The sequence below is a fragment of the Myodes glareolus genome, chromosome 5, assembly GCF_982192425.1.
Source record: "Myodes glareolus chromosome 5, mMyoGla1.1, whole genome shotgun sequence".
NCBI classification, from domain to species: domain Eukaryota; kingdom Metazoa; phylum Chordata; class Mammalia; order Rodentia; family Cricetidae; genus Myodes; species Myodes glareolus.
The window spans coordinates 75,800-99,254 of record NC_142030.1 but is presented as its reverse complement, the minus strand read 5'-3'; the positions used below and the strand labels follow the sequence as shown (position 1 = coordinate 99,254).

General features: G+C 39.1%; 1 protein-coding gene across 3 annotated transcripts in view; it reads right to left on the bottom strand.

Annotated features, from left to right (window-relative positions):
• LOC125403734 (complement component receptor 1-like protein) overlaps positions 1 to 23,455 on the bottom strand; it is a 50,750-nt gene that overhangs the window by 10,714 nt on the left and 16,581 nt on the right. For all 3 annotated transcript variants that reach the window (XR_015737818.1, XM_087906009.1, XM_087906011.1), the window contains exons 3-7: positions 12,778 to 12,863; positions 8,872 to 9,267; positions 7,153 to 7,255; positions 5,814 to 5,899; positions 723 to 905 (exon numbers count right to left, since the gene is read on the bottom strand). Coding sequence is in view for 2 of the 3 variants with exons in the window: in XM_087906009.1 (XP_087762135.1) it covers positions 723 to 905; positions 5,814 to 5,899; positions 7,153 to 7,255; positions 8,872 to 9,267; positions 12,778 to 12,863 (854 nt within the window). In the remaining variant the exon portion in view is untranslated. The remainder of the gene's footprint in view (positions 1 to 722; positions 906 to 5,813; positions 5,900 to 7,152; positions 7,256 to 8,871; positions 9,268 to 12,777; positions 12,864 to 23,455) is intronic.

Here is a 23,455-nt window from a genome sequence, read left to right as displayed (position 1 = left end):
GGCTGTAGCATCTCTACAATGTACTTTCTAATTTCCTTTTTAGGAAGACTAATGGCTGGTATCTTGTGCAATTTATCCTAAGACATAGGGACAAATACTGTTTTTTCTTCTTTATTTTTTTTCCTTCTATGCTCTAATTTGTCTCTTCTCCCCTCAAAGAAGTAAGATTTCAAGGTTTGAGACGAGATGTATCGAGAGGAATGAGAGCCCAAAGAAGGCTGCTTTAGTCTAGATCTCAATCCAGAGAAGTACACAAGTGGTGCAGCGTAATTCACGAGGAGTTTACCCTGGAATCTGACTTCAAGGACCTTCTAGTTGGTAGATATTTGGCCCCTTTTGTCTCCACCTCTGTGCTGGATAGCACGTGGTCAACTCAAAATGAACTCAGTGGTATTGAAGGTTTTTTTTGTTTGTTTGTTTTAACGTTACTGGACTTTTGCTTATATATTATGGTTTCTGATGTTGTGGTTTTATGGGTTTTCTGTGTGGGTATGTGTCTCTCTGTGTGTACGTGCTTTTTGTGCTTTTTCTATTGTAGATTCATACTTCAAGCAATTTTTACTAATATTCTATCTTGTATTTTAAGACAGCACATTCTTAGCTCCCTAACCTCTACACAATGTAACATCTCATCATAGTGGGCACCAGAATAGACAGGTGACTGGTCAGTCAGCGAGTGACCATGCTGGGTAGGGGTTCCAACCCCTGTATCTTGTACTTACGATATACACAGTTGGCCAGAGGAGGATCCCAGGTGGCATCTAACTGGCACTGGCTCTGAGAACTGCCATCTAGAGTATACCCATCCTTACATTCCAAGGTTACATTATCTTCATAGTAATATTTTTTCATTTTCAGCTCCTCACAGATTCCACTCATATACTCTGGGATGATACATGTCACTCCTGCAATAAGAAAAATCACAAAAAAATGTATTTTGTTGTTAATTGAAATGAAACTACTATTATAAAAACATCTGCAACCCCAAACTTTGTCATCTACAAAATGGGGCATATTTTCAATAACAAAATTATTACCACCCCTCCAAACTTATGATTTAATTTTTTTCTGACTTCCATTTCTTGTATACAGTAAGATGGGGCACTTCTGATTATCAGCTCTGTAGTTGGTAATATTTAGAAAGATCAAAAGTTAGGACAACTATGTTTTAGCCCTGGCTCCATGGAACCAGTATATGTTCTCATCTTAGAGACTTAACATGAAATTCTTCTAAGTGGAGAATATATGCTGACATTTTTTTCTCTGGAGTAAGTGAATACTTCTGGTCTGTTTTTGTATAAAGAACCAAGAAGTTAGTAACTTGCAATTCTAATTTTAAATATCATCTTTCTATTTAATTTCCTTCATTGCATTTAACTCATCCTTGAAATTGCTTTCTTTTTCTGTCCAGCCATCAATACCTTCTTCAAACTTCAAGTAAAGTTTCCTTTTCTGTTGTAACTAAGATTTGCCCAAAATATGTTTCTCTCCATAGGTGTCAACAAGGTAAAGTGGCATCTAGTAGGTATGGTTTTCCTATATTAGAATATTTTGATTAATTTGTTAAAAGTAGCTTTCTGACCCTTCTCAAAACAGAATCTGAGTCCTGGAATGGAGCTCAGGAATATCTTTTTTGCAACAATCCAGGTGATTTCGCTACTATGACAGATGGAAACACACTGGTGCAAAGTGTGCTTTACTGGTTAAGACAAAATGAATTTTACTAATAGTATCAAAGGAGAGAGAGGGAGAGAGAGAGAAAGAGAGAGAGAAAGAGAGAGAGAGAGAGAGAGAGAGAGAGAGAGAGAGAGAGAGAGAGAAGGCAAGCAAAGAAAAGAAAGACAGCTCCCAGAACAGTAACTGTATGCTTCCCACTGATGACAGCTGGAGAATATGGACAAAAATTTCCAAGAAAGAGATAAAAACTTTAGGTTCTATTAATTTCAACAAAAACAACTAATATGATGATAGTACCCGTGAGTGGGACATTAGTACTTTTGGATCTGTAAGGTTTTTTCTAAGATGGAACTGAGCTAACCAAATCTAGAGTTTGTTCTAAAAGCCCAGAAAACAGTAGTCATAGATCACCTAGGAAGCTAATTTTTTTTAACAGATTTGGAAATAGGTTTTTTTTTCTTTTCTTTTTTGAAAGCAACTATCAGTTGCCTACCTTACACCAGGGATAGTAAGAGTCCCATTTACAACACGTTTGAGGATAGGTGAAGCTTTGGTCACACAAGCACTAAATTCTAGGGAAACCTGTCTGAAACATGGACTGTAGCAAAGCAAATGTTTCTTGGTGATTCAAGGCCATTATCAATATCAAACAAATATACTATGGTGTCATCAGATAACTACAAAGATGTTTTTGTGCCAGATCAGATGATTCTAGAGCATGAGATTTTGTTTAAAAACCAAAAACAAACAAATTTTATCTCACTGTAGTAATTCACAGCTGATATATTTACTGCCAGTCTTATGTGTCAGTGCACTGGTTCAATACCACAATTTCTTATGGATTGGATATTCCTATAAATTATTGCCATAAAACATACAAATAGGTATCTAGCAATGTGTTTTGATAAATCTTACTTGAAATGGACATTTTCTAATCAAAAGGAAAATTAAAAATTTAAAAACTGGCTTGCTTTGCTTTAGGACATATAAGTAAGATAGACAAGTAATGTTTTAGATAGAAAACATGTACTTTAATCTATTTACAAATTTCTGAATCCTTGGTGTTTTTTGTAAGCATATGGTTTGGAAATAAAGGGTACTCCGTCATGTTAAAGATTGACTTACTACTCCCACTTCATTTACCATAATAAATTCTTATATAAACTTTTATTTTCTTTATCACACTTCACTATCATGCTAGCTATATACTATGATTTTTTTAAAAAAATATTTATTTTCCTGTTCTTTATTTGTTTCCCAACTGGAAAACTTACTTCATGAAAATATGGATGACTCTAACCTATTTGTTGCTCTTTCCATACATACAAAGTCCTGACACAGAAGCCTTTGTCAGCAAATGCCACAGAGTAGACAATAGGTCTAATAAATACATTAATGTGAGGATAAAAGGGCATGACAATTTAAGAGAGATCAACTCCCAATGACGAAACTAATAAATACAACAAATAGGTATAATTTCATGGACTTATATCACCTAGTTTCTTCCTACATATTCCCCATAAAATTCAACATCAACATACCACATGCTGATAAGCCACAAACACCTACTTATAAGGTTTTTCTTGAAATTCTTCCAACAAATATTTAGTAAAGATCTGTAGGCAACAGGTAATTCTATGAGAGAAACACACACTGGGAAAGAAAATCAGGAGTGCAATCCAGGCTGCATGGTTAAGGTATTCTTTCTACTCACATCCACACACAGGAACACTGCTGTTCATTAGATCTAAGACACAGTGACCAGTAAAGCTGCCTCTGTAGTCTTCCTATGTGTCTCCCCTCCTGCCTGGCCCCTGACTTCTCCTCCATTTCTGTTCAGAAAGGAGCAAGCCTCACATGAGTATCAACAAAGCATGGCATATCAAATTGCGGTAAGACTTACTAAGCACCTCTCCTTGTAATCAGGCTGGGCAAGGCAATCCAGTATGAGGAATAGGTTCCTAAGAGGCAGCCAAAGCATTAGAGACAGCCCTGCTCTTATTATTAGGAGTTGCAGTAAACCCAGCTAAACAACTGACACATATTTGTAGAGAACCTAGGTTGGTCTAACTCATACAGGCTCCCTGGTTGTTGGCTCAGACTCTGTGAATTCCTGAGTCAGGTCACTTGTTTCTGTGGGTTTTCTTGTGATGACCTTGACCCCTCTGCACCCTACAATCGTTCTTCTGTCTCTTCAGCAGGATTCCCCAAGCTCAACCTAATGTTTGTCTGTGGATCTCTGCATCTGTTCCCATCAGTTACTGGATGAAGGCTCTCTGGTGACAACTGGGGTAGTCAACAATCTGATCATAGGAGATGGCCAGTAGGTTAAGTATCCACTATTGCTAGGAGTCATCCTTGTTTCAGCCTTTACCAGCAACTGGGGGAAACAGTAGAGAAGAGTGCTGGCAGATCTTTATCCTCAGAGGAGCTAACATTCTTAGGCATATTTCTAAAATGCATTCCATGTATACTAAACATCTTAAAGGAATGAGATCTTTCCTTAATGACTCACTGCTGTCAACCATCAGTCTCATTATTACAGTAGTTTCACAGTGAGTAGAAAAAAACAGGAAATATGTCAGAGTTTTAGTGCATGATGGCAAAAGAGCCATTCGTCATACTGCTTCCATGGAAAGCTTCCTGGGTAGCAAAGATCTCACACACACACACACACACACACACACACACACACACACACTCATATACATATATATGTACAAATATGGTATGTTGTGAAAAGCATCATAAGATGCTCAAGTAGATTTCTAGCTACTAAAGACTGGTTGATTTATTCATTTTTTTAAAGCTTGAGGACAATTTTTTTAGACTTAAAAAAAATCTAGAACATGCAAGCTGTAAATGTCAGCAGCTGCATGGAAGAAGATGGAGATGCAAAGGGGGGAGAATGAATGAAAAAGAAAACACCTTAGGCTATCTGAGTTAAGCAAGCATGAAAATCGGCCACAAGACAGACTCCAGTCTCACGGCGAGGAGGGAAATTACACACAAAATGAGTACAAAAAATTAGGAAAGCAATAGAAAGAAAAAGAAGAAAAGTCATGCTTTTCCAAGTATTTCAGAGAAGCAGGCAACTTATGAAGTGCACGTCTATGGCCTATAAGAGACTTAAAATTTACTGTTAAAAACAAAACCCACTGGGACTGGAAAAACAGATCCATGGTTATGAGCTCTGACTACTCTTCCACGGGACCTGGGTTATATTCCCAACACTCACGCAGTGGCTTAAAACCATCTGTGACTCCAACCTTAGTGAATCTGATACCCTTTTCTGGCCTCTATGGCAACAGGCATACACACAATGCACAGACATACATGCGGGCAAAACACCCATACACATAAAATAAATATTTTAAAAGTGTTGGCAAAACTTTGGAAAATTTTTATAGAACAAGTAACAAGCAGGAGAAATAAGCAGTGATTTTGTACAAGAGCTTTTCTTTTTAATATTATTTCTTAATATTTCAGCATATTTTATATGCTGACATGTAGACTTTATGAATGTTACCTTGCCTATTCAGTCTGATGTGGTTTACCTAATTCTCCTCATTCTCATTTCCTCTGATCTATTACCTATTATCTCATGTATTAACTCCATAGTATTTAATTTGTTTCTTGTTCATCTTCCTACTTAAGTACATATAATATGGAGTCAGAAAATTAGCTCATCTTGATCAGCATTATAATTCCAGTGCAGGTGAAAATAAAGCACATAATTTTTGCTCAATAATTGATTAAGTGGACATTTGTTTTATATATGCATATTACCAAATAAATATGAATAAGTGATTGCATATTGATGGCAGAACATAAAAGAGAAACACAAGGAAGCAAGAAGGGGAGGAAAGAGAAGAGAAACTTGTCAAAGTCTTTCTTGTCCTAGTAGCAAATTACACAGGAAATATCACACATCAACACAAAATTCAGAATGATGGAAGCTAATCAAAGAGTTTCCAAAGCAAGGAGAAAACAAAAACAAAATTTTATTAAAGTAATCAACTTCTGTCAGTAAGTTGGACTAGCATATAGAAGAAATACTGAAAAGGAGGATTATGGGTTAAAATACAAGAAGTTAGGGAGAGCAACTACATTAAAGTATTGCTGTATATACTCACGTTCACACATAGGAACACTGCTATTCCAAATACTGTCCCTTCCGGCCAGAATACAGTAACTAGCAGAATTGCCTTTTAATTTAAACCTAAGGAAGAAAATGGTAGTGTATTGTAAAATGATTTGGCCAGAGTAATACTCATTTTCCAGGTCTAGTCAAAAAAGCATCTGAGGATTTTAAGGAAATGGAACCAGGAGGTGGAAAGGGTGTGTAGATGCTAAGTCACTTAACTACCACAGCTTCCAACAGGTGTGTAAAACAGAATTGCAAGGCAAAGAGACTTGTCTTATAAAGAAGTCCTAGCGTAAACTAAAGAAAGCAGTCAGGGCACAGCCAGACCCTGGACCCTTACTCAGCACTGATCATGCTCAAAGGAATCCAGTACTGTTCACTGTCACAGCTGCAAACACAGACTGCTAACGCAACTCCTTGCCAACTCGGGCACTGGGAAAGCTGAGTTAACTGGTAGGAAATAGAGACTGTTCTTATGTCTGTTTCTGCTATTATTGTCTAGGAAGCTCACTACAGCATGTTGGCCCACTGAAGAATAAGTTACACTTATTTTCTCAGTAATTCAGAGAAGCAGGCGTCTTTTAAGTACAGGTCTTCTTTTGTTTGTTTTTGTTTCTGTTTCTTGGTCTTTCCTTTTAAAGCACTGGGACTGGAGAGAAAAATGGAAAGAGGAAAGGAGCCAACTTTTGTATAAAGCCATCCAAAATTCTCAAAGGATGTTTAAACTCTTATGTCCTTCTAAGTCTTATTTGGTCCTGGTACTTGGTGTTGCCAAGGATTCTGTGAAGTGCTGGAGAGCAAGTTCTTTGTTGTTGAGGATTGGCAGTTTGACAGAGGCATGTCTGCTGTGAAGAATGTTTATGACCTCACCTAAAATAATAACATTGGATGCTATGCTCCCATATCAGAGTCCACAGCCTGTTGCTGGTCTAATGACACATGACTGGGCTTTAAAACACTGCACCATATTTTTTGTTTCTCTTATAAATTCTATTAATAAAGCATTATTTTTCCTAAAACATTGCTAAATACATTGTTATTTGTATATGCTTTTGTAACATATAATTTCCCTCAAAATTACTAGCATTATTTTCTATGTAGGAAATGAGTTTTTTCACTTAGTGCATTACCTATATATTTAAAACCAGTAGATACACTTGTTTTTGAATCTGTCATTTAATAAACGTCCCAGTTTTTCCTTCATATCTCCTTTTATGAATTCCACAAGTCACCAGTTTTTCCTATAAACAATATCAGAAGCTGTCTTCCCCACACCAACCTTCCCATACTTCGGAAACCTCAGACAGACTGGGCCTGCTTACACTTACCCTTTATTACAAACGAAGGACACTTTAGCCCCAATTTGAAGATTTAGTGGAAATAGTACATTCCCATTAGGAAGCTGGTCCAGGAAAGGACCACAGGATTTCACTGGAGAAAAAGAGTCAAACAGAAATAATAGCAGTGTGTGAAAAATAAAAACACAAGCCATGAATATCAAAGCAGATGACAGTCCAGAGACCTGCACATGTGGAGCCACAGGACTCTAACGTATAGCCTGTTCATAGTGCTATAGCAGACACTGTGACTATATCTGATAAAGCTTGTTTATTGTTTTTTCTCTAAGATGTACACTAAGGTTAAAACATTCCCAATTTCTTTTCTGTTTTGTTTTTCAAGACAGGGTTTCTTTGTGTAGCTTTGGCTGTTGAACTAGCTCTGTTGGCCAGGCTAGCCTTGAACTTTAGAATATTGGTCTAGAAAAATGACTTTCTTAAGGATTTCCAAATATTTTTTATGTTATAATAATTGCTTTGAGGGCTCGTTTTTCAAGAGTTTCCCTTGACTAATACATGAGCTGTGATAGTTAAAGAATAGGCTGGTTAAATTTCTATTGATTCTTAGTTTCATACTATATATTGCCTTTTGATTGTTATAGGTAAAAACATGAACACTACAACTTCTTTGCTCTAGGACAGTGGTTTTCAACCATCCTAAAGCTGTGATCCTTGAATACCAGTTCCTCATGTTCTGGTGACCTCCACCCAGAAAATTTCTTTTTGTTGCTACTTCATAACTGTAATTTTGTTACTTTTACTGAATCAAAATGTAAATATTTTTGGAGATAAGGTTTGCCAAATGGGTCCTAACACATAGACAGAAAACCACTGCTTTAGGGGCTCTAATTAAGTTCTGCCACTTGGAGGACATATATATCAAACTAAAGGACAAGAGATGTGTAGACACCTTTATGCATCCAGGGACAGCATCAGTTGAGGCAGACTTGATGATCTTTCAAGTGACCAGCAGTCAGCAACACTAATGACAGCAAGGATTGGCTCTATCCTGGAAGTAGTAGCAGGGTCTGGCTGTGTCAGCCTTGACAGAGGTTGACAGTGTCAACCAGGGTAGGGCCAGCTGTGTCAGCTCTATTCCTGTAGTAACAGTAGTTCCCTGATCTTTGGCAACATTGTTTTCCTTTTATTCTTCCTGTTCGTCTAATATCTTTATAACCCATTATCACCTACAGGAAAGTCTTCATTCCTTGGGAGTATCTGCCAGATGGAAAGACTTGGATTTTAATTTTTGCTCTGCAAGTTAGTATCTATATCATCTTGGAAAATTATCTAACCCCTAAGCCTCAATATGAAAGAAATAATAACTACCCCATTGCTTCATTTTAGGAATTAAATATGCATGCATTTAATATGACTAGCCACGGATCACTCATTTATATTGGTAAATATTATGCATATGAATAACTTTTGAGGGCTGGAGATGGCAATACATGAAAAGAACTTCTGTGCATGAGAATTCCCAGAATGGATCACATTCCTTGTTCCTATTTATCTCATTCTCAATTTGAATGGATGTGTTGTGAAGGGGCACAAACACTCACAACACATGACCCTTCTTGATTTCACATTCCCTGCCAAGAAAATTTATTCATCCAACCTGTTCACCATACACCCTCTTCCAGAACCAACCCTTATCTGGTCCTCCACACCCCATGGAATGCAGGCTTCCCAAGCACTGATTAGACTCACCCTTGAAGCAGCTTGGTAATTTTGGCTCCCATTTGTTTAGGTCTTGACACTGTATACTGCTGATTCCTTCCATGATAAAGCCAGGCTGACATCTAAACTCCACAGTATCTCTTAAGGAAAACAAGCTTTTGCTTTCAGACACCATGACTGCATTTTCAACATGGGGAGGTGTACATTTGCCAAGTTCAACGCACTGAGGAGGAGGGCCACTCCAGACTCCAACTTCACCATCATTGCTGGTACAGTGTAAGAATGGCTCACCCACCAGATTAAAGAGCTTTTTCCCTCTATAACCAGTTTGGCAGTGATAGATGACCACCATTCCATAATAAAAATCTTCTGCAGGAGCACGGAACTCTCCATTGGTAATGGCTGGGGGTGCTTCACAAGGAATTCCTGGCCAAAAAAACAGATTAAAGTTTATATAAATTGGGGAAATCCAATGAATCACTGAATTGAAGATATTTACACTCATTATAAATGAGTATAAATGTTCATTGAAAGCATTTAATATTTATTGACTTGTAGATGAGGTTTAAAATGTTGTTATTTAGGTGCATATAACGTGTTCACCTACTTTTTCCTATAAACTTTTTTTACTTTTTTCTTATAAACACATGAAATTACAAATACAATTGATCTCTCCATTTGAAAAAGCTCTTTGATCATATTACAGAGTTTATATCAGCTTTCAGATTTTTCTTCTTGTCTATTAATTTGCAAATCTGTTGTTAATTGAAAGGAAAACTTTAAAAATTATATTAACAACAAAGTTTTTAGAGCATAAGATGGAAAAAATGTCATCATAATACACAAAGATTTCTTGAACAGAAAAATCAGTAACTAGAAGGAGAATATTAGAAAGTTAACAATATTAAAATGAAGAACTTCCATTTTTAAAAAGAAAAAAAAGACTGGGCATAGACTAAAAGAAAACATACTTGTTTTATTTATTGGAAAATATGAAATTATGTACAAGAATTTCTATAAGTAAATAAACCAGTAAATAATGTGGTGCAGGAAAATTGTCTATAATCTATCAATCATGTTTTAAATAAATGCTGATTGGCCAGGCAGGAAGTATAGGTGGGAAAACCAGACAGAAAGTAGAGGTGATGCAATGAGAACAGGAAAATTCTGGGAAGCAGGAAGCTCCCTCCACCATTCCTGCCCAGACCACTGAAGAAGCAACATGTGAGCTGACAGCTGAAAAGGTACCAAGCCAAATGGCTAACATTGGTGTGGGACAATTGTCTGTATTCTGTCAATCATGTTTTAAATAAACACTAATTGGCCTGGCAGGAGGTATAGGCAGGAAAAACAGACAGGAAGTGGAAATGATGCAAGAAGAGCAGGAGAATTCTGGGGAGGAGGTAGTTGATTCCTCCCACTCCTGTCCAGATCACCAAAACAGCAGGATGTGATCTGCCCCAGGGAAAAAGGTACTGAGTCACATGGCTAACATAGATCAGAAAAATGGTCTGATGTGAGATGTTAGCCAGTAAGAAGCCTGACCTAATGGGCCAATCAGCATTATAACTTACAGAAATCTCTGTGTGGTTGATTTTCTCTGGGGCCTGCAGGCTGGGGGAACCAAGCAGGACAGAAAACACAAACAAGCAGGGCCCCCTCATGGTACATAACATAGATAATAATAATAATGGATCAATATAAGTTACAAGGGCTGATAAGAAGCCTGACCTAATGGGCCAATCAGTTTATAATCTTATGGAGTCCTGTATGTGATTTCTTTGGGGCTTGCCGGTTGTGGGGTACTGGGCGGGACAGATACCCCAACAAGCAGGCCCCTTCATGTTACAATAATGCACACAAGGTTTGAACAGTCACTCCACAAACATGAAGAGTTAGTATCAATAAAAATTAAAATCATTTAAGACATTTTGATCATTAGTATTATGCTATGGAAACAACAGAATGATCTGACTATCAAGATCATCATCATGTAACTATGGACAATGTTATATGACTTATTTGTGAGATGAGATCTCGGTCTGGTGGACGAAAATCTACAGCGAATTATTGTAAAAGAGATTGAATTGGTTTATAGGTCTAGAAAAACTCACATAAACAGGAAATGATCTTCTGCAGGACATAGCCTACTATCAAATATACTAAAGTTTCCTCTAGCTTTCCCCCAGGGACTTAGAGCTATTTAGTGGGCTTAAGTTAACTAGCTATACTGTGTTTTAATATGAGATTTTACCATACATGCAGTTTGAAATTTGATTCTTTTTTACATAAAATGTATATGTTTAAATGTTCCATATGTTGCTGTAGGATAATACTTTTGTACACTGTAAAAATTTGTTAGTTGTATTGCTTTAATAAAATACTGATTGGTCAGTAGCCAGGCAGAAAGTACAGGTGGGGCAACCAGACTAGGAGAATTCTGGGAAAAGGAAAGGCCAGATGAAATCACTACCCAGATGCAGAGGAAACAAGATGAGAATGTTGCATTGATAAAAGGTACCATACCACGTGGCTAAACACAGACAAGAATTATGGGTTAATTTAAGTTGTAAGAGCTAGTTAATAATAAGCCTGGGCTAATAGGCCAAACAGTTTATAATTGTTATAAACCTCTGTGTATTTCTTTGAGACTGAATGGCTGTAGGTCTGGGCAGGACAGAAACTTTACAATATGTGAAAGTGTAGCCTACAGCTTCACTAACCTTGAAAAATATGGACAAAAATTTTATTAATTGGCCAAGCAGGATGATAGTTTTATTAGAGATTGAAAAACATAACTGTAGCATGAGGGCTGGCTTGTTGGGGTATCTGTCCCACCCACTACCCCAAAGCCAGCAAGCTCCAATCAAAATCACACACAGGACTCCATAAGATTATAAACTGATTGGCCTGTTAGCTCAGTCTTCTTATTAACTAACTTTACATCTTACGGTAACCCATAATTCTTGTCTGTGTTAGCCATGTGGCTCAGTACCTTTTCCAGCTGTCAGCTCACATGTTGCTTCTTTGGTGGTCTGGGCAGGAATGGCTAAGGGAGCTTCCTCCTCCCTAGCCTTCTCCTATTCTCATTGCCCTGCTTTACTTTCTGCCTGGTTGACCCACCTATACTTCCTGCCTGGCCAATCAACGTTATATTAAAATACATGATTGACAGAATACAGACAATTCTCCCACACCACATAACTTAAAGTTAACTGAGTTAAAAATAAGATTGGAAGACTTTTTACATTTATACATTCTACAGTTAGAAAAGGAACATCCCAGGACCAAGGAGAACTTAAAGAATGTGGTAGTTCAAGAATGTTGTAGTTGTCTTCTGTCTTAGGGTTACTATTGCTGTGATGAAAAAAACATGACCAAAAGCAACTTCAGGAGGAAAGAGTTTATTTGGCTTACATTTTAAAACACATTCTACTCAGAGAAACAAAGGCAGGAACTCTAATTAAGAAGAAACCTGAAGGCACAAGGTGATGCAGAGGCCATGGAAGGTTACATTCCTCATGGCTTGCTCAGCCAGCTTTTTTATAGAACCAAGGACCACTAGCCCAGGACTGACACCACCCACCATGGACTAGGCTCTCCCACATAGATCACTAATTAAGAAAATGCCTTACAGGTTTATGGAGGCATTTTCTCAACCAAGAATTCCTATTCTCAGTATGACTCTAGCTTATGTCAAGTTGAGACAAAGCTAGCCAGAACATCTTCATTTTCTTGAAGAACAGATTACACAAGAGGAATTTTAATAACAAATTTTAAAATCCCTTATAGGGTTTTAGGTTTCCATCTTTGATAGAGTACTTCCTAACAGGCGTGGGGCCCTGGATTCAATCTTAGATCTGCAAAAGTTGTATAATTCCAGAGAAAATTTAAAGTACATAAGTAAAGATGATAGAAATAAAAATTTCAACTTACTCTCACAAATAGGTGTCTCATTATCCCAAATGAGACCGTTATCTGAGCTTATGCACACAGCAGTGGAGGAACCAATGAGGTGGTATCTATACACAGAATAAAGAATGTTAATAAATTCATAAGTAATTGCCTGCTTAAATTGCTGCTTCCCAGAGATTACTACCTTGAAAGCTTCAGGACATTTTTTCTTTTCTTGTCAAAGACCATGAGTTCTGAAATCTTACATCCTTCTTTGGACTTTTTGATTTTCTTCTTAATGCCTTCCTAACTAAATGAGATTTTTCTTTTTATTATGTTATCATGCAATCTACAATAAATTATAGTTGTTTCCTACAAATCTTATTTTTAAAGATATTACAAGCTTCTTGAGGACAAAAGAAATGTCATGTGTATGTGTTTATTATACGAATATGAATGAATTAACATATACCTTGAAAGCAGTAATGTGAAAGCCTAGATAAGGATATGTCTTATTAGCAAGATTCATTGATGTAGAACCTAGGAACTCAAATCTGAGCAAAGTTGAACAAAAACAGCAATACTTGATTAAAGTCAGAAATACTCAATTAATATGCTGTAAGTTGTCTAGTATGTCATAAAATTAAAACAAATCCTGACACTTATTTCACAGCAACCTAACTCTTATAACTATTACGTTAGATTTATAAAGAAAACATGTCATTTTGAGAAGTACAACTGTAAAGGTTTGTGCTTTAAATTTCACATGCTGCTTTTCCTCTGTGAAGCTTTTTTTGTTTTGTTTTGTTTTTTCTCTTTCTTTTTTCTTTACTTTTTGTTTCTTTGTTTGAGACAGGATTTCTCTGTGTTTCTTTTTGACTGTCCTGGAACTCACTCTGTAGTCCAGGCTGGCATTGAACTCAGAGATCTGAATGCTGGGGAAAAGTCATGTGCCACCAGGAACCAGGGGGAAGGAGGATACAATTTTTCATGTAAGCTTGTGTATTTTCTACCACAGAAAGAAAGTAAAGGTGATAGAAAATAGACACAAGGTGATAAAATAGACACAAGATTTCTTGTTCTGTCTAGTTACTGTGACACTCACTTTTCATCTTCCCAGTCCCGATTTTCCTAGCATATTCATATTGCTGGTGACTACTTCTATAATTATATATTTTTCAAAAAGTTATATAAAGAATCATATAGAATGTAACCATATATGATTAGCTTTCTATTCTGCATAATTACTGGAGGTTTATCAAGCAATTCTTTCTGTTATAAGTTAGAATTCATGGCATGAATGTACCACCATTCACTTAACCACTTAACTACTGATGGATATTCAAGTAAGTCCAAAATCAGGGAGATTCATAGAGAGAAGTGAATAGTTTTATAGAGATAGGACAGGGGAACCTTTCCTTTGAGAATGAAAAAAATGCTTTTGTGCTCCTAATCTTACAGAAAAGACTGCCTTTCACCACTGAGAACAATGTTAGTTGTAGGCTTGTTATATGTGGAAAATAAATGCAGAATCTCAATCCTTTTATGACTAACTTTTTAAAGAGCTTTTCTAACAACAGAAAATTTGAATTCTTTCAAATGTCTTTTCTTCTGGTAATGGCTATGTTTTTACACCTCATTCTGTCAGTGTGATATATTACATTTTATTTGTACATTGTCAAGTTTTCATTTCAGGGATAAATCCCACTTAATCATGATGTATGACAGTGGTATGTTGTATGAGTGTACATGGGGTCTGTGTAATAGTGCTGAGGTGATATTTATTTGTATTTTAATAAACAAAGCCTGCCGAAGTTCAGAGAGTAAAACAACCACAATGATCAGCTTTACTAATCAAACAGTCGTGGCACACACCTTTAATCCCAGTAGCCACACTAGTTTGCCACAGAAACCGGGCAATAGTGGTGCATGCCTCACTTACAGTCTCATTCTGAGATTTCTGGAGGCAGAATCGCCATTTTGGACTGAGGTAGAAGTAAGAGCCAGTGACTGATTGTTTTGCTTTTCTGACCTTCAAATTGAACTCCAATTTCTGACTCTGGGTTTTTATTAATTGTGCTACATAGTGTGCTTGTATTTGTGCACAAGGAACTCAGAGCAAGATGCCAGGCATCTTCCTCTATGACTCTTAGACCACTGCCTTGAGAAAAAAAAAATCTCTCACTGGGCTGAAAACTCACTCTTTTTGCTAGGTTGTCTGGCCACCAAACTCTTAGGATGTGCCTCTCTCTCATTCTCTCAGTGCTGGAATTACAGGCACATGGAGCCATGGCTAGCTTTTTACATGGATATTGAAGCTTTATCTCATTTGCCCCAGTGTAAGCACTTATAAATTCTGTCTGTCTGCTAGTAATTTGTAGAGAATGTTTATAACATGCTTATTAAGGATATTGCTCAGCAATTTCCTTCTGTTGTCGTGTCTGGCTTTGGAATTAGCATAGTACTGGCCTCATAAAATAAATTAGAATTCAGTGGTGAAGCCAATAGGTCCTAAGGCTTACTTCGTTGGAAGGTTGTAGTAAGTAAATGGAATTTATCTAAGAATTTATCTTTTGCCTCTTCAGCTACATTCAACTATATAGCTTTGCTCTCGAACATGTACCTGCAATGCTAACTCACAGCCATCACAGTTTCTTCAACTTCTTTCTCACAGTCTGGCTCAGGATTTATCAATGCAAAGATTGTGGTATCTGGTTTTCCAGGTATGGTTTTTCTTTGAAACTCCTCTCTAACTTTTTGTGGTATAACATGCACAGGTGCGTGCATGCGTGCACACACACACACACACACACACACACACACACACACACACACAATGGTGGTTTAAATAAGAATGTACCCCACAAGCTCATATATTTGAATGCTTGGTCATCAGGAAGCAGCACTATTTGAGAAGGATTAAAAGGATTAGGAGATGTGGTCTTACTGGAGGAAACATGTTACTGGGGATGGGTGTTGAGCTTTCAAAAGACCACACTGAGGCCCAGGATCTCTCTCCCTCTCCCTGTCGCCCACCCCCCAGAGATCAGAATGTAACTAACTCCCAGTTATTGCTCCAGAGCCATGCTTCCCACTATGAAAGGACTAACCTCTGAAACTGTAAGGAAATCATTAAGCAGCACTCCTACATTGCCTCTGAATCAGCTCCTACTTTCAGATTCCTACTCTTTTAGAGTTCCTGTTTTAACTTGCCTCAATATGAACAGTGATATGGAAGCATAAACAAAATAGACCCTTTCCTCCCAATGTTGTTTATGTAGTATGAGAGCCAGCTTGTTGGGGGTTCTGTCTCGCCCGATCCCCCAGCCGTTTAGTCCCAGAGAAAATCACACAGAGAGTCTGCATTAATTATAGACTGATTGGCCCATTAGCTCAGGCTTCATATTAGCTCTTATAACTTATATTAACCCATTATTCTTATCTAAGTTAGCTACATGGCTCTGTATCTTTCTCAATGGTGCAGGTCACATCCTTCTTCTTTGGTGGTCTAGGCAGGACTGGAAGAAGTGGGCTTCATCCTTCCTAGAATATGCCTGTTCTCATTGCCTCGCCTCTACTACCTGTCTGGTAGACCCGCCTATACTTCCTGCCTGGCTAATCAGCGTTTATTCAAAATATGATTGACAGATCCAGAGGGCCTTCGGAGTGGTGAGTTGATTCGGGCCCGCGGCAAGGGCCCGGCGAGGGGGAGCTAGGACTTTCCCCGACCCCATAGACTCCCAGGTCAGCCAGCTCTGCTGGCTCCACCCTGCTAGCTTCCCGCCAGCCATCCCAGCTTCAATCCAGAGGGCCTTCGGAGTGGTGAGTTGATTCGGGCCTGCGGCAGGGGCCCGGCGAGGAGGAGCTAGGGCTTTCCCCGACCCCATAGACTCCCAGGTCAGCCTGCTCTGCTGGCTCCACCCTGCTAGCTTCCCCGCCAGCCATCCCAGCTTCCATCCAGAGGGCCTTCGGAGTGGTGAGTTGATTCGGGCCTGCGGCAGGGGCCCGGCGAGGAGGAGCTAGGGCTTTCCCCGACCCCATAGACTCCCAGGTCAGCCTGCTCTGCTGGCTCCACCCTGCTAGCTTCCCCGCCAGCCATCCCAGCTTCCATCCAGAGGGCCTTCGGAGTGGTGAGTTGATTCGGGCCCGCGGCAGGGGCCCAGCGAGGGGGAGCTAGGACTTTCCCCAACCCCATAGACTCCCAGGTCAGCCTGCTCTGCTGGCTCCACCCTGCTAGCTTCCCCGCCAGCCATCCCAGCTTCCATCCAGAGGGCCTTCGGAGTGGTGAGTTGATTCGGGCCCGCGGCAGGGGCCCGGCGAGGAGGAGCTAGGACTTTCCCCGACCCCATAGAATCCCAGGTCAGCCTGCAGTGCTGTTTCCACCCTGCTAGGCTCTCCCGCCTGCCATCCCAGCTTCCATCCAGGTACAAATTTCTATATTTCTCCCCTCCCACTGAGGCCATAAAATTTCCCCAGTTCAGCTGCCTTGCACACTGGGCCTGCTCTGTAGGGGCATCCCGGAAAGAGGGAGTGCCTGTGCTTCAATACCCTGCCTGGGGAAAGGTAGGCATTCTATCAGTGAACTCCCTGCCCAACAAGGGAACCTGACCCGATACCAGAAGTTCCAATAGAGAGCATTTGATCGAAGAGATGGGCAGACGCCAAGGCAAGACCTCCTCCAACAACATGAAAAACAACATGAAAATATCAGATCCCAACGACCCTACAACAGAAGGATTTGAACACTCTAACCCAGATGAAGTGGAAAAAAGTGCCATTATGAAAGCAATAGAGTCCCTTAAACAGGATATGAATAACTCCCTTAAGGAACTGGTCGAGAAGTATAACAAAAAGTTTGAAGAAATGAGTATAGAAATGGATGAGAAATATAACAAAAAGTTTGAAGAAATAAGTAAATCCGTGAGTGATACCCTGAGAAACCAAGAAAAAACAATCAAACAAGTAAAGGAAACAGTCCAAGAATTGAAAACTGAAATGGAGGCAATGAAGAAAACACAAAACGAGAACCGGCTGGATATGGAAAACCTAGGCAAACGAGCGGAGACTACAGAATCAAGCATAACCAATAGAATACAAGAGATAGAAGAACGAATCTCAGATTCTGAAGATACCACAGAGAAAATAAATGCTCTGGTCAGAGAAAACGGCAAATCCAACAAATTCTCTTCACAAAACATTCAGGAAATCTGGGACACAATAAAAAAAAAATCTAAGAATAATAGGGATTGAAGAAGGAGAAGAACTGCAGATCAAAGGCCCAGAAAATATATTCAACAAAATTATAGAAGAAAACTTTCCCAACCTAAAGAACGATATTCCTATGAAGGTTCAAGAAGCATACAGAACACCGAATAGACTGGATCAGAAAAAAACATCCCCGCGCCATATAATAATCAAAACACAAAACATAAATATTAAAGAAAAAATTTTAAGAGCTGCAAAGGAAAAAGGTCAAGTAACTTATAAAGGTAAACCTATCAGGCTTACACCGGATTTCTCTATGGAAACCATGAAAGCCAGAAGATCCTGGATAGAGGTACTGCAGAAACTAAGAGACCATGGATGCAAACCCAGACTACTATACCCAGCCAAGCTATTGTTCACTATCAATGGAGAAAACAAAATATTCCAGGATAAAAACAAATTTAAACAATACGTAGCTACTAATCCAGCCTTACAGAGAATATTAGAAGGAAAATCACTACCGAAGGAATCCAACATTCCCAACACGACCTACAATAACTTGAACATCTAGCGACCATTCACAAGCACAAATCAAAGAAGAAAAACACATACACTCTACTACCTAAAAAAAAAAAAATGACCGGAGTCAACAACCACTGGTCATTAATATCACTTAATATCAATGGACTCAATTCACCTATAAAGAGGCACAGACTTAGAGATTGGATACGAAAACAGGATCCAACATTCTGCTGTTTACAAGAAACACACCTCAACCACAAAGACAGACACTTACTCAGAGTAAAGGGTTGGGAAAAGGTTTTCCAAGCAAATGGACCTAAGAAACAAGCGGGTGTGGCCATTCTAATATCTAACAAAATCGACTTCAAACTAAAATCAATCAGAAGAAATGGAGATGGACATTTCATACTCATAACTGGAACAATTCATCAGGAGGAAGTCTCAATCCTGAATATCTATGCTCCTAATATAAAGGCACCCACATATGTAAAAGAAACTCTTCTAGAACTCAAGGCGGTCATCAAACCACACACACTAATAGTAGGAGACTTCAACACTCCTCTCTCACCAATGGACAGGTCAATCAGACAGAAACCAAACAGAGAATTGAGAGACCTATTGGAGGTATTGAATCAAATGGACTTAACAGACATCTATAGAACACTCCACCCAAATAGGAAAGAATATACCTTTTTCTCTGCAGCTCATGGAACCTTCTCGAAAATTGACCACATACTCGGTAACAAAGCAAACTTCCACAGATACAAAAAAATATTAGTAACTACCTGTGTCTTGTCAGATCACCATGGACTAAAATTAGAATTCAACAACAATGCTCCCCCCAGGAAGCCAACAAACTCATGGAAACTGAACTGTCAACTACTAAATCACCCCTGGGTCAAGGAAGAAATAAAGAAAGAAATTAAACTCTTCCTTGAATTTAATGAAAACAAAGACACAACATACTCAAACCTATGGGACACTATGAAAGCAGTGCTAAGAGGAAAGTTCATAGCACTAAGTGCCCAATTAAAGAAATCGGAGAAAGCACACATTGGAGACTTAACAGCACACTTGAAAGCTCTAGAAAAAAAAGAAGCTGATTCACCGAGGAGGAGTAGAAGACTGGAAATAATCAAACTGAGGGCTGAAATCAACAAAATAGAAACAGAGAAAACAATCCAAAGAATCAATGAATCAAAAAGCTGGTTCTTGGAGAAAATCAACAAGATTGACAAACCCCTATCCAAGTTAATCAAACGGCAGAGAGAGAACATGCAAATTAATAAGATCAGAAATGAAAAGGGGGACATAACCACAGACACAGAGGAAATTCAGAGAATCATTAGATCTTACTATGAAAGTTTATATGCCACAAAGTTGGAAAATGTAAAAGAAATGGACATTTTTTTAGATAAGTACCATATACCAAAGTTTAACCAAGAACAGGTGAACAATCTAAATAGACCTGTTAGTCGCGAAGAATTAGAAGCTGTTATCAAAAATCTCCCTACCAAAAAAAGCCCAGGACCAGATGGTTTCAATGCAGAATTCTACCAGAACTTCCAGGAAGAGCTAATACCTATACTCCTTAACGTATTCCACAATATAGAAACAGAAGAGTCACTGCCTAACTCCTTTTATGAAGCTACAGTTACCATAATACCAAAACAACACAAAGACACAACCAAGAAAGAGAATTACAGGCCAATCTCACTCATGAACATCGACGCGAAAATTCTCAATAAAATACTGGCAAACCGAATCCAAGAGCACATTAGAAAAATTATCCATTATGATCAAGTTGGCTTCATTCCAGAGATGCAGGGCTGGTTCAACATACGCAAATCTATCAATGTAATCCATCATATAAATAAACTGAAAGAAAAAAACCATATGATCATCTCACTAGATGCTGAAAAAGCATTTGACAAAATTCAACACCCATTTATGATAAAGGTGTTGGAGAGACTGGGGATACAAGGATCATACCTAAATATAATAAAAGCAATATACAGCAAGCCGACAGCTAACATCAAACTGAATGGAGAGAAACTCAAAGCCTTTCCACTAAAATCAGGAACGCGACAAGGCTGTCCACTCTCTCCATACCTCTTCAATATAGTGCTTGAAGTTCTAGCAATAGCAATAAGACAACATAAGGAGATCAAGGGGATTCGTATTGGAAAGGATGAAGTTAAACTTTCGTTATTTGCTGACGATATTATAGTTTACATAAGTGACCCCAAAAACTCTACCAAAGAACTCCTACAGTTGATAAACACCTTTAGTAATGTGGCAGGATACAAGATCAACTCCAAAAAATCAGTGGCCCTCCTATACACAAAGGATAAAGAAGCAGAGAGGGAAATCAGAGAAGCATCACCTTTCATGATAGCCACAAATAGCATAAAATATCTTGGGGTTACTCTAACCAAGGAAGTGAAAGACCTATTTGACAAAAACTTTAAGTCTTTGAAGAAAGAAATTGAGGAGGATACCAGAAAATGGAAAGACCTCCCCTGCTCTTGGATTGGGAGAATCAACATAGTAAAAATGGCAATTCTACCAAAAGCAATCTATAGATTCAATGCAATCCCCATCAAAATCCCATCAAACTTCTTCACAGACCTTGAGAGAACAATAATCAAGTTTATATGGCAAAACAAAAAACCCAGGATAGCCAAAACAATCTTATACAATAAAAGAACTTCTGGAGGCATTACCTTCCCTGACTTCAAACTCTATTATAGAGCTACAGTATTGAAAACAGCTTGGTATTGGCATAAGAACAGAGAAGTCGACCTATGGAATCGAATAGAAGACCCAGATATTAACCCACAAACTTATGAACACCTAATTTTCGACAAGGGAGCTAAAGGTATACAATGGAAGAAGGAAAGCATCTTTAACAAATGGTGCTGGCATAACTGGATGTCAACCTGTAAAAAAATGAAAGTAGATCCATATCTATCACCATGCACAAAAATCAAGTCCAAATGGATTAAAGACATCAACATTAATCCGTCCACTTTGAACCTGATAGAAGAGAAAGTGGGAAGTAGTCTACAAGATTTAGGCACAGGAGGCCTCTTCCTAAGTAGGACCCCAGCAGCACAGACAATAAGAGAAACAATGAATAAATGGGATCTACTGAAACTGGGAAGCTTCTGTAAAGCAAAGGACACTGTCAGTAGGACAAAAAGGCTGCCTTCTGACTGGGAGAAGATCTTCACCAACCCCTCATCAGACAAAGGTCTGATCTCCAAAATATACAAAGAACTCAAGAAACTAGGCACTAAAACTCTAATTAACCCAATTAAAAAATGGGGTACTGAACTTAACAGAGAATTCACAACAGATGAACTTCGAATGGCCAGAAGACACTTAAGGTCATGCTCAACCTCCTTAGCGATCAGGGAAATGCAAATCAAAACCACTTTGAGATACCATCTTACACCTGTCAGAATAGCTAAAGTCAAAAACACCAATGATAGCCTATGCTGGAGAGGATGTGGGGTGAGGGGAACACTCATCCATTGTTGGTGGGAATGCAAACTCGTGCAGCCACTGTGGAAATCAGTGTGGTGGTTTCTCAGGAAACTGGGAGTCAACCTCCCTCAGGACCCAGCAATACCACTCTTGGGAATATACCCTAAAGATTCCCTAACATACTACAAAAGCATTTGTTCTATTATGTTCATAGCAGCACTATTTGTAATAGCCAGAACCTGGAAACAGCCTAGGTGCCCCTCAATAGAAGAATGGTTAAAAAAGGTGTGGAACATATACACATTAGAGTTTTACTCAGTGGTAAAAAACAATGACATCTTGAATTTTGCATGCAAATGGATGGAAATAGAAAACGCTTTACTGAGTGAGGTAAGCCAGACCCAAAAAGAGGAACACGGTATGTATTCACTTATAAGTGGATTCTAACCATAATTAAAGGTCTTTGAGCCTATTATTCGTGATCCTAGAGAAGCTAAATAAGAAGATGAACCTGATGAAGATTATTTAGCTATCCACCAGGAGGTAGGAAATAGACAAGAGTCCCAGGTAACCTCGGGTGCATGGGGTGGTGGGAGGGTCGATGGAAGGGGAGAGGGTTAGAGAGAAGGGAGTAGGGGAGGAACGGGGAAAGCTTGGTGGCCGGGGATGGGGGGAGGGGAGGAAGGATGAATATGGGATCAGGGAAGAATATATTTCAACTAAGGGAGCCATTTTAGGGTTTACAGGAGACTTGATTATATATGGGATCCCAGGTCCAAGGAGAGATCCCCCAGATTGCTCTCTGGACAGAGGAGAGGGTGCCTGAATCGGCTGTGGCCCATGACCATACTGATGTATATTTTGCTTATCACCATAGATCCTTCATCTGGCGAAGGACGGCGATACAGTCGGAGACCCACATTGGAGCACCGGACTGAGCCCCCCGAGGTCCAAATGAGGAGCAGAAGGAGGAAGAACATGAAAAACGAAATCAGTACTGCGAGGGATGCTATCACCCACTGATACAAGAGAACGGATCTGATGAGAGTTTACCAAGGCCAGTTGGACTGGGACTGAACGAGGACGTGATCTAACCAGATTCTCGGAATTTGGCCGGAGTCTCTGACTGTGGCTGGCCCGAAGTCTTTCTGAAAAGCCATTGACTATGACACTGGGACCTGTTTCCTCTACATATACTGGATTTTGGGGATCCAGTCTGTTTGGACACTCACCTTCCTGGACCTGGAGGGAGGGGGAAGGAACTGGAACTTCCCACAGGGCAGGAAACCCTGACTGCCCTGGGGGACGAAGAGGGAGGAGGAGGGGGAGTGGGGGGAGTGGGAGGGTGTTGGGAGGGGGGGCGGAAATGGAAACTTTTATAATTTAATAAAATTTACTTAAAAAAATATGATTGACAGAATACAGACAATTCTCCCACACAGCTTTGGCCAGGTTATTTCATCACAGCTAACACATACACAGAGAGACATATGTGAGTATG